The 12926-nt window shown below is 38.2% G+C and overlaps 1 protein-coding gene across 1 annotated transcript in view; it reads right to left on the minus strand.

Moving 5' to 3' along the window:
• LOC102424007 (plexin domain-containing protein 2) overlaps nt 1-12926 on the minus strand; it is a gene marked incomplete at its 5' end in the record, with an annotated part of 93170 nt that overhangs the window by 25593 nt on the left and 54651 nt on the right. Inside the window, one exon of the mRNA XM_006094301.3 lies at nt 3454-3614. Coding sequence (XP_006094363.2) covers nt 3454-3614 — 161 coding nt within the window. The remainder of the gene's footprint in view (nt 1-3453; nt 3615-12926) is intronic.

The raw sequence follows: 12926 nt of genomic DNA on the forward strand, positions 1-12926 counted from the left end.
AGGCTTTAACATCTGAGGGGTTACAGCAGCAGCCTGTTGTCTGGTTAGTTGCTGAAGCTTTACAGCTTGTCACTTGTCAGCTCTCTGAGGCATGCATTCATGACCTCGGGGAAGCTTTCTGCTTCCTTCTGTGAAAATCCAGTACATTAACAACACTTAACAGCTTTCCAACTAAGTGCAGTGCCTGATAATTTCTCCATTCTTATGATTTTAAACAAGATGCTATTTCTAGAATATGTCATATGTAAATTTTTAGTGGAATCTTGAAATGCCCTAGTATACTTTTTCCCCAGGAATATTAATGGGATACCTCTTATTTGAAAGAAACTTAAGTGATTTACTCCAAATCCTACAGAACTTAGAAATCTGTAGGGTGCAATAAATCATGTGCATACTTTACTTTAATACAGAACAGAAAAGTAAACGCAGGAGAAAGATACAATTATATTACAATGGACAGAATCTCAGAGGAGAAATAGATTATGCCCAGCTGTCCAGAAAGAGATGGTTCAGGGAAGCATACAGGGTACATAGCATTGGAGGCTGTTCGAATCTTAAATTTAAGAACTGAGGTGGAAGTGGGGGGCTTTCTTGGTAGAGGAAACAGAATAAGCAATGCCTTGGTGGCAAGGAAAATTTGGGGTGTGCAAGGAGAAGAGCAAAGCGTGAAATCTGATGGCACTCTCAACTTCAAGTTGGGGAGCCATGGGTTACAGACTGAAAAGATGGGCAAGATCCAGTTCTCCAAGGCCTTGAATGCCGACCTAAAGAAGCTGCACTTGGTTCTACGGACAGTAGAGAGCCATATAGGGCTTCTGAGCAATTATTTAATTGTCTTTTCATTCACCTCTCTTTTTTAAAGGAAACAAAGGTAATTTTGACTCTGTACTTTAAAAGGAATTATAATTTCTTATTCAACAAGTGAACAAAATTCTAGGGAACCTTTCTGTTTATCAATCTATGAATTAGAAAATATTTAAACTTTACATGTTTGAAACTCTGAAGGGAAAGATTTCCTTTATTGCTCTAGTATTTATTTGGTGTTGGAAGAGCAGTGAGCCTATTAAGATGTTGGAATGAAAGCTGCACACAGAGGGGGCTTGGGAAGCTCACTCATCTGGAGGATAGAAGGTGACTTGGTCACCTCAACTTTATCCTATGGGCTCCAGCCTTCCCAGTTCAGGCCTCTGGCCAACAGGATTTGGTTGTAGCCCTTTATACTCAGACCACGGTCCTTCACCTGAATGATCCAGGGCACTGGCTCCAAATCTATATTCTATGCATAGGAACACAACACTGATTCACCATGGTGCTATTTTTTGTGATTGTATGAGTGTATGTGTGTGCGTGTGTACGTGCACGCACACACACACATACACATCTATATCCTATATAATAAAAGCCTAATATGCAAATTGTCCCTTTGACCAGGAGTTTGACTGCTTGCTATGATGTGTGCTGACCACTAGGGGGCAGCGCGGAACATGGTGGGCATTGGCGACATGCTGTGACCTCTCATTGGCTACCTGGGGGCGGGGGTGATGAGGACAGAGGTGCAGTGAGAATGTGGGGTGTCCACTGATCTCACTCTCACTCCCCCTGCTACCCTCCCCCAGGATGTCAGGGCTTACGTGCCAGGGAAGCTCCTGTGCTCAGGTGCCAGGCACCAATGAGAAGCCTGCCTGGTACCCGTGTGGCCTCTTCTGGGTGAGCTGGGCCACAACTGCCGGGGCCTCAGGAGCCAGTCAGGATCCCCGTGGGTTTACACAGGAGCCAGTCTGCGAGGCCGACCAGGAGCGAGCGCGCTGCCTGCCCAACTTCTGTGCTGTGGCACTGGGTAGCCAAGAGGCCCATGCTGTGCCCCGGACCATGGCATCCAGCTGTGCTCACCACATCTCCGTTTGGGGACTTGGGCACTGTGACTCAGGTGGCAGGGGCACGCTGGGGCTTGGGGGCCCAGGTGCTGCCCAGGGCCCAGAGGTTATCTGGGACTTGCCCTTCCACACCAGATGCTCATGCTTCAATCGCCAGCCAGGCCTAGGGACTGCACCCGTGCATGAATTTCATGAACCGGGCCTCTAGTCTATGTATATAAAAGGCTAATATGCTAAGTGTCTGTCCAGGTAATGACATCACATAGCAGTGCCCAGCTTCCTCTCCCTAGCAACTAGCTTCCTTGCAGTTTCTTCAGTCCAGGAACATGACTTGCTTTATAGCCAGGTGGAAACATTTTACACTTTAAACAAATGTCTGTGAAGCGTTTTCCCGTGCCTCATCTCATTTGATCCTCACAGAGCAGAAGTCCTGGAGAAGGTAGATAGGAGACTTGGTGGAATCCTATTTTCTTTTCATTAGCCAGAAAACGTAGATTTAGAAAGCTTAGAAACTTGACCTGACTGAAAAGAAGTAAGAAATGGTGGAACTTAAAAATGACTTTAGGTTTTCTCACTGTGCAGAATATAGTCAAACACTGCTGCAGCTAAATATTTTACCCTTTGTTCTCCCTGCGTGTTCTACAATAATAATCTGCTTTGTGTTGATATTTACTGCTGTGTTGCTGACAATTACACGAAAGAGAAGTTGGGGTGCTTCACTGGGCTGGAAAAAGTTTAGCTAAATCAGAAAGCAGGTCTAATTAAGCAAGTTTGTTCTATATCTATAAAAGGCTAAGTTGACTCATGCATGTGAGATACATATAAAACTCTCGCTGGCACCATTCGCATGTGTGTGTTTCGATCTGTCATTGTCAATCGTGAATTTGGTTGAGAGAAAGGGCGAATAGCAATATTAAAATATTTCTTCTAATTAATTTCCTTTCAATGTGCACAAATTCGTGCACTGGGCCACTAGTATAAATATAAAAATACACATCATTACACAAAGTTGTGATGGCCCATACCATTATATTATCGTTATATCTGTTATAATATAAAGCTATTATTTTTCCTGAATAGTTCATGAGCATTTTGAGAGCAGGGCCACCCTATAGTAACTTGCATGCTGCCAGAACTTAATTAGCATTTATTGATTAACTGATTTAAGAAAAGCTCTTTAGCCTCCAGCATATGCTGCATTTCCTTCTAGAATCAGGAGAACAGCTGGTTAGCATATTGGGTATAAAAGGATAAAAAAGTATGGTTTCCATTTTCCTTTAGATCTGTGAAAAGCAAGATAGGTTATTTCTTTAAAAACTCCTGAGATGAGATAACTGAACTCATCACATGAAAGCAATCTATCAATATGTGTGTGTGTGTGTGTGTGTGTGTGTGTGTGTGTGTGTGTGTGTGAGAGAGAGAGAGAGAGAGAGAGAGAGAGAGAGAGAGAGAGAGAAATCAGCCAGCTCCCAACTGCAAAGTGGAGAAATAATGTGCAAAATATTAAATACAGGTGATGTTAGCAAATGGAGAGAGTTTGTAAATTAGTATGGTCGTATGTGTAATACTCGCAACTTACCTCAATAAAGAAGATGCTGGCTGCTGATGTTGGGTGGTGATACATGTAGACTGTCACAAGAATGGCTGCTGCTATAATGAGGACCAGGATGAGGATTCCAACAATGAGGCCAGCATGCAGGGTTCCCCCTTTCTTCTCGGCTGCACTGTCATCTGTGGAGGCTGAGAGAACAACACAGCTGTCAGGACATTCAGGTGTGTACTCTTAAGTGTGAATTTTCATTAGAAGGAATATTTAGATTTTAAGTAAAGTACTGTTGGGTATTTTTATTTTACTTCCTGTGCAACTTTTCTTTTCCATAACACCCGTTTTAGAAGTTAGATGCTCTTTATTTGGGCAATAAAAAAATCCATACTATTAGTGATTAAAGTTATATTTATAATTGTGTCATAATTTATAGTTCAATAAGCAAGATCAATAGCCTTTGTTCTAAAAGTACTCCAGAAAATCTAAAACTCTAACTATATAATAACCTTAACTTTGAATTTTCTCATTAAACCACTGGCCCTTTTACCTACGGGAAAATTGATTACTTTTCGAAACCTTCTCTTTCATTTTCTTGTGGAAATTTTAAATTGAAGAGTATTAGACATGTTTTTGTGACTATACAGGTATTTTCAGAAAGTCTGCATAAGTTCAAAGGATAATTTTCAAAATCTGTCTTAAACTGCAATGCTCTTTAAAAGTATAACAGATGGAAGCTAAATGACCCTCAAATAGTTTTATCACTATCTAAAGGGAACGCACAGCATATAAAAATATCCTACTATGCCACAGACCAATACAAATTTCTCTAACTCTTACTGAGATGCTTTCCACCATAATACTCATTTTCAGAGAGGTATTTCTGAATTTCTAAAGTAATAACTTTCCAAGTTAAAGTCAATCAACCAAATAAAAGTAATCTATAAAGTATTATCTTGTTCTAAAAGTCTGTAATCTTTGATGACTACACGGGCATCTAGAGATCTTTTTAAATTATGTGCAGCAGGTAACCGTATCTTAGTGCAAAATAAAACTGGTATTTTTGAGTGAGAAAATTCATTAAGAGTCATAGAAGTTTTAGAACAGTGATTCCTAATCATTTTGTTACCAATTTATGTCTTTGTTATTTTCACCATTTGCCTCTATGTTTTAACGATTTTTTGTCTATTAAATCTCATTTAATAAGCACCAATTTCTTTTTTAAAAAATTTTAATACAAAAAATATGACTGCCTATCAGAATGTGTGGTGAATGCTAAATAACAGAATTCTAGATAAATCAAAGGAACTTGACCTCCCCAATTTTCCCACCCTTCCTTTGATGTTGCTATTGTTTGTTTTCTCTGCTTGAGATCCTTATTGTTATTCAGTAATCTTTCTCCAAATCAAATAAAGACTAAAACCCTAAAGCTTTCCCTTACCTAGCAGAAATTCATTAGTGAAAGAATGTACAATGTAAAGAGTAATTCATTCTATAAAAAGTCATTTACTGGGAGAATTCTAGGAAGATGGCAGTAAAGTATCAGGACTCTGTCTCCCCACCTAGATAACAATTGCACTGGCAGAATCTAAGGCAGTGATTTTCAAACAGTGTGCCGGGGCAGGCACACTGATGTGCCACAAGAATTTTTAAAACATTCAATACCTGACTATTTAGTCAGGGACACTTGACTTCTTTTCTCTTAGATTGTTAAATTAAAAATAATGACAACAGTCAATACAACAACAGTCATCTGGTGTGAATGAATCAAAACTATATGTACTTTTTCAGAGTTGCAAAAATATATTTTTTGGTGTGCCATGGCATTTTAGTAATTAGTTTATGTGTACCATGAGATGAAGAAGGTTGGAAATCGCTGGTCTCCCATAGCTATTTTGGAACTCTGGACTATATTGAAGGCCTTCAACTTACCAGGTAAGGCTTAGACCATAAATTGTGGTTAATTTCAGTCAATTTCAGCTCTTAGCACAGTAGTAGCCACCTATTCTTCACCCCTGAACCATGTGACAGGCAGCTGTGCATGTGTATTGATCACTGATTAGTGCTTCTGCTCACAGAGGTGCACACAGAAAGACAGGCAGTCATTGTTGTTGCACCTCCCGCATGATTGCAAGCCTCTTCCCCTTTGGTTGACTGAATTCCAAGGGATTTGAAGAGCCAGCATTCTTCTGCCCTGGCAAGTGTGGCTGAGTTGGCTGGGCATCATACTGTGCGCTGAAAGGTTGCTGGTTCGATTGCAGGTCAGGGCACATGCCCAGGTTGCAGGCTTGATCCCCAGAAGGGGGTGTGCAGGAGGCAGCCAGTTGATGTTTCTCTCTCTATATTTCCTCTCTCTCTCTCTAAAGTCAATAAAAAACCATTAAAAAAGATAAAAAGAGGCATCACGCTTCTTATTGCTTCCCCTTTTACTTTTGTCATTTTCCCCTTTTCAGAGCCAGATATGAACAAGCAGAACACTCAAAAACAACTATGTATAAGGGGAAAATTTAAAAGTGACAGTGCGCACCCAGAGAAAGGCTCAGGATAGACTTGAGAAGACCTTAAGTTCACACTTCAAACTGAACCTCAATACAGAGACAGCCTGCAGCAATAAAAACACAACACAACACAACACAACACAACACAACAAAACAAAACAAAACAAATCAAAACAAAACAATAACCAAACCTAGCAAACCCTGAGGTAGAAAAATAATTTGATTCCCAGAGTTACCACATTATTAGGTTCAAATGTCCAGTTTCAAACAAAAATTCACAGAAAGGTGTGGTTCATTCAAAGAGAAAACAATCAATAGAAACGGTCCCTGAAATAGAATCTATTAGAAGCTGGGAGAATATTCAGAAAGGTCAGGAGGGACCCAGACTTTTATTCCACACCAAGGATTATCTTAATGCTCTTTCACTTATACCCAAAAGCCAAACAACATCCTCACCTCCACACAGGGCAATTAAAATATTTAGCCTTTTTAGCTTTATATTGTGTATTCAAATAAGAGGAATTAATGATAATGGATAAGACACCATAAAGTAGAGCCTCAAAGCCACAAAAACAAGCATATACATATATTTGAAAAGTCTATCAAACCGAGGCCTTCTTTGTACTACGTTGAAGACATTTTAAAACATAAGTCATGTACAGAAATGGAATAGTATCAAATATAATATGCTCTCATCTGATGAGACTTTCAAGTTTCTAGTTTTTACTACTTTATAAGATGCAGATCAATATTTAGACACAAAGAGGACTGTGAGAATTATCAAATGTATCAAGGCAATCTGCGATGTGGGGATAGTTTTAGTTATGATGATAGCGAAAACAACAGCTTTAAAAGGCATTAAGTACAGATTAGATAATATTTAAGATCTTACGTAAATGTGTTTAATTTGCTGCATTCCAAGAAAAGTTTATGACTTGTTGATAAGAGGAAAGATTAAAAAAAAAGAAGAAATAAGATAGGAGGAAAGAGAAGAAAGTTTGATATGTTTCTTCAGAGTGTAACATTTAATTTTAAACCTCTATGTCTTCTTGTTTTTTCTATGACTGACATTTTTCAAGGTTTACAGCACATAGCATTGATATTCTGTTAAAAGTACAATTCTTCAGTATGATAAAAAGATTTTTATACATTGCTAAAATGATCTGTGCCCACTATTAAATCTTGCCAATAACTAAGTCCAGAAATAATGTAAAACTAAAATACAAATGCTCCTTGTCTGAAATTTTATTCACTTTAGAACTAACTCTCTCCTTGGCTTTAAAAAGAAACACCACAGCCCATAAATTCTGCTTTGTATTAATGTCCTTTGGGGGACCAAGAAGCTTTGGACAAAGTCTTGCACAAACTTGTTCAAAATTCATAAATCTTATGCAGATAATGTCAAAATGTTCTTTTTAAAAGATAAGTAGAGTTAAACTATAAATGCTCAAAATGTTAGTGTTCCATTTTTGGCTTAAACACACACACACACACAGACACAGGACATTCCCTATGGAATATTACCTAACCCATTTATAAGCTAAAGCATGTAATGGAAGAAAATCAAGTGATACAATTTTTCAATAAATTAATTTTCCTTTTAAAGTTTCCCTTGTAACTGATCTCATTTTGTAGCTCATATATTTTTCCTCTTAGCTCTTTTAGCTTTTCTACAGCCATGATAATTTAGTGTTTCTCCTGATGTTTTATGCATTCTCTTATTTTTTTAAATCCTCACCCCAGGAAAAGGTTTTTATTGATGAGAGAGAGAGAGAGAGAGAGAGAGAGAGAGAGAGAGAGAGAGAGAGAGATTGAGAAACACTGATGTGAAAGAGGAACAATCAGTTGCCTCTAGTACATGCCCTGACTAGGAGTCAAACCCGGGACACTTTAGTGCACAGGATGACACTCTAGTCAATTGAGCCACTGGCCAGGGCTATTCTCTTATTTTTCATAATTCTCTTAGTTCTTTCAGCGTCTTAATCATGGTCTTATTACTTTTTTGGGTGCTTACCAATCTGTCAATATTATGTAGGCAGTAGGGTACCTTGAAATATTATACAAGCTATACCTAATCCACAATATGCTTCACTGTGACAACACATTCATAATTCACATTATGACATCTCCATAGGAGAGATAAGTACTGTGAAAAGATGTTAAAATGAGTGCAAAAGACACAGCTAAGGGCATTATGTATGGCGAGAACAACAGCTCGCAGGAGCAGCCGGCCCAGATTCTCTTTTGCAGCCTGTGCTACTACATGGCAACTGTGAAATTTCATTCAGGGAAACTTCTGGGCTAAAGGAGCTTAAGGGATGACAATCTTTTAAAACAATAATCCATTGCTTTTTATCTTAGAAAAATGACCTAAATAAAATTACCATAGAATCATATTAAAAGAAATGCTTGATTCCATCAAAATGAGGGATTTGGGAGAGCAGCCACAGCCCAGCGTGCCCCTGGCCTCATTATGCGATCAGAGCTCTCATGCAGCGTATATCTGAGCACCTAAGAGCAAAGGGTGCACAGTATGATGGCTACACAAAACCAAAAATAAACCTCTGGAGTAATCCATTATCATTTTTCATTTCTTATGTGTATGCACTACTTTTAAAAAGTAATATACCTATGCCTCCAATACTTTCTGCAACCAAGCTCTTTATAAGACCTACTTTTTAAATTTTCCTAACATCAGCATTCTATACAAAGTTGTCTTGTTTCTATGTTTAAAAATACATTAAAATTATTTTTGAAAAAATAAATCTTTATGTATAACAATCCACAGAAAAGAAATCCTAGTACCTAATTCTCCAGAAAAAAAAATTAAACTAAAGAATTTTGTGGAAATAGTTTCTCTTTTAATTTTATGCCAAACCCTTGCAGTGGTTAAGAAATTAGGGTTTTAAATTACAGAAAAATCTTAGGGAGTTTCCTAATGAGCGTATTCACAGTGCTTCTGGAATACCAGAAATACGGTTGGAAAAATACTTTCGAGATGCAAGGATACAGAACGGAGTGACTCTAAGCCACCAAGTCACTTATGTTAAGAGTCCATTTATAGACAAACTTTTGATGATAACAATGAATGCTTACTTTCTTATCAAATCCACCAGGTTTTCTGAACAGGGAGGAAGAATCCTCTTTACACACCTCCTATCAATGGAAAGATAGATGTGTGTCCAATCTGCTCAGCTAATATGGAACCCTCGTACCTCCTAGGTCAATATGAGGCTTTCTTGAAATTATTCATGGAAATGGGATTCATTCTCCTGCTGGAGTTTAAGTGCATGTTGGTTGGAAGCAAGGGCATCATCTCAATGAATAGTTTTTCTATTGGAAAGATCAAGATCTATCCCACTTGCACCTGCTCCGAATGCCTACCCCTAGGAAAACAGGCCACCGAGGTCCCTATGGGGTCAACTATCCCAGAGCCCAGCAGTAACTGGGAAGTTGGATATGAACCTGCAGCCAAAATGTGAAAAACAGAAGCCCAGCGGCCAGGGCTCACAGTGTCAGTAGGCTATGTAAATAAAATTGACTTTATGGCGATTGTCTATAAGCAGCTTCTTTTGAAAACTGCTGAATATTAAACCAATTGCTCTGGTACCTGAGTTTATGTTAGAAATTAATGAAAACCTTTGGGCTTCCTAAGAAAGCATGGGCTAATTTAGTTGCTGTAGATACCAATCTGGCCAGTGTGTGCCTCAGCGTTGAAACTTTAGTTCTTGATGTCCTTAACCCCCATAAAATGCTTTTGTTACTTGCTGTGGTTTGATGTATACAATCCCCAGGAGGGTAAATGGGCAGGGCCACATGAATGTGCTCTGTATCTCAAGGAGACAATCAGAAACTGGAAAAAAAATTGAGCAGAGCCTGGAATTTCATTTTGGTTTGTGTTACCAGAACTAATAAAATATATCAAGGGCAGAAAGAAAATACTGAAACCGCTGAGAACCAGTTTTGCAGGCTATTTATATTTCACAGCCTAGTATCAATACTGGCAAAACGTGGCTCAGATAATGACCCTAACAGGGACAGAATACACTAGCCTGCCTGGGAAGAAAGATGCTATAAAATTCTATTTGACACAATTGTCTGCCTCTCGGGTCCTGGAATATCAAGTTTCCTGAAACATGAAGTGCCATACGTTGAACGTGGGATAGACTATGATTAGGAGGTGAACACTAGTCTCAGCCTAACCCTTCCCATCAAATCAGCTGTGTACATGGCCCCACTCACAGGTATGCAGAGCTCCCCTAAGCTTTACATTTGGAAGGGCTTTGCTCTCAAAGTCTTGGGGGATGGGATAGGAGGAGCCACAAGGTCATTGGACTCCTTGATTTGGCAATTGGTACTGCTATGTTCTCAGAGATCCTGCCTGGCTTTCATGGGGGTGGGGCATGGCAGACAAATGGCTGCATAGTTGACTGAGCAACCTCTGGAGCAACCCTCCCTGCAGGCCAGGATGGCCAGGGGAGCACAGCGCCTGCTCTGACACCAGAGCATTTGGTGGTTTAGCCTTGTATGTCCCATATGAACTATGTGACCCCAGACAAATGAGTTAAGTCTGTGCTTCTAGTACTTCATGTGTAAAACGGGATTATAATCGTTCTTTTGTTACAGGGTGCTTTAAGGATTACATTATATAAGTAGGCAAAGCCCTTAGAAGAGTGCCTGGCGGTATATAGTAACAGCCCAATAATTGCTTAATAATTTTATCATTATTAGTAACTATGCAGGGTATAGTTAAAACATGAATCAAATAATCAGAAGTGTTAAGTTTTGTGCATACTGATTAGAGAAGGTGCTTTGCTAAGGACATGACTTTTTCCTTTCTTTAGTTGAGAATTTCAAAAAGCTTGAAAAGATTTACATATGAGATATAGATTTTAAAAACCTATATCTAGTTTATGAGAGGCACATCAAACTCTGTCACTTTCTCTCTTTCTTTTCCAGAGGTAAATTTTGGATCCTTGAAATACACAGATCTTAAGTGAATAGTTCAACAAATTTTTATAACAGTAAATACCAAAGTAATCAATATATAGAACACTTCCGTGACCTCAGAAAGATCCCTTTTCCCATTTCCGGTCAATGTTTACCACGCCCTACCACACCCCACAATGGGCAACCACTGTGCTGACTTCTACTATTGTAGATTAGTTTTACCTGCATGGAATTTCATATAAATTAACTACTCTATGCACTCTGTCATGTGTATTTTAAAAAATGTATCTGTGTCACTGCATGTACCACTAGTTTTATTTTCTTTCTGATGAATAGTAAGTCCATTGTGTGCATATACTCAATTTATTTATTATTTCACACTGAACATTTGGATTCTTTTCCGGTATTGGTAATATGAATACAGTTGCTATGAATATTCTTGTACAATATTTTTGTGGATGTGTTTCTCTTGGATGAATTTTTAGAGGCAGAATTTAAGGCTGAAAAGGAAGATATGTTTAAATTTGTAAGAAACTGCCACTTTCTAGTTACTGTATCTTCAATATCAGTGTCATGTCTTTTTAGTTTTAGCCACATGAATTTGTATTTCATTGAGGTTTTGGTTGGGTGCCTTTTTATTACTAACTAGAGGCCCAGTGCACAAAATTCATGCACTGGGGGGAGGGTGTGTGTGTGTGTGTGTGTGTGTGTACCTTAGCCTGGCCTCTGACCTCTCGCAGACATCCCTCTCACAGTCCGGGCTCTCACAGTCCAGGACTCCTTGCTCCTTACAGTCTGCCTGCAGCAGAGGCGGGAGAGACTCCCACTACCACCACTGCACTCACCAGCTGTGAGCCCTCCTTCTGGCTGAGCAGCGCTTCCCCATGGTGGGAGCGCACTGACCACCAGGGGGCAGCTCCTGCATTGAGCGTCTGCCTCCTGGTGGTCAGTGTGCATCATAGCGACCTGTCATTCCATGTTCAGTCAATTTGCATATTAGGGTTTTATTATATAGGATTTTCAAGAGTTCTGATATTTTCTGGATAGAAGTCTTTTGTATTTGCAATATGTATATTGTAAGTATTTTTCTCTTCATTTTATTAACAGAAGTTGATGAACAAAAGTTTTCAATTTTGATAAATTTATCAATTTTTAAAACAGTCTTTTTAGGGGCTATTAAATTTATTAAAACTTTCAAAGAACCAACTTTTGACTGTGTTAATATTCTCTATCATTTGTTTATTTTCTATTTCTTTTTCTTTTTTTTCTACTCATCTTGTTTCCTTCCTTGTACTTATTTTGGGCTTAATGCTCATTTTCTTAGACTTCTTAAATGCAGGCATGGGTCATTATTTTAAATCTTCTTTTTTCCCATGTAAGTGTTTAGAACTATACATTTCTTTCTTAGTACTTTCTAACAGCATCCCACAAATTTTGGTTTGTTGTATCCATTATCATTCAGCTGCAATGTTTGCTAATTTTCCTTACAATTTCTTCTTTGATTCCTATATTATTTATAAGTGGTTTTACCTGTCACAAATTTGAGATTTTTCCAGATATCATATCGTTACTGATACTTGTTTTATTCTTTTTATAAAGAATATAGTCTTTAAAACTAATATTTTGAAATTTAAGATATATTTATGGTTTAGTATGTGGTCTATTTTGGTGACCATGTAATGTATACTTGAAAAAAAATCTATATTCTGTAGTTGTAAGGAACAGAGCTCTGAAATATCAACCAGAATAAGGTGGTTGACAGTGTTGTTTAAATCTATATACTTTCTAATTTTATTATTTGTTAGCCCAATTTTATGTTGTAATATCTTCCTGATGAACTGACCTTGCTATCATTTTAATACTTTCTTCTCTTTTCTTCTGTTGATACTCTTTGACCTTAAGTCTATGTAATCTGTATTTGTATTGCCACTCTATTATTAGGTTTTCATATATTTTTTCATCATTTTACCTTAAAGCACTTTATGTCTTTATGTTTCATATTCATCTCTTATACAGTAGATAACTGGGTCTTGCTTTTGAAAAAGTCAATCTGATAATCTA

This window comes from Myotis lucifugus, unplaced genomic scaffold (assembly GCF_000147115.1).
Source record: "Myotis lucifugus unplaced genomic scaffold, Myoluc2.0 scaffold_132, whole genome shotgun sequence".
NCBI classification, from domain to species: domain Eukaryota; kingdom Metazoa; phylum Chordata; class Mammalia; order Chiroptera; family Vespertilionidae; genus Myotis; species Myotis lucifugus.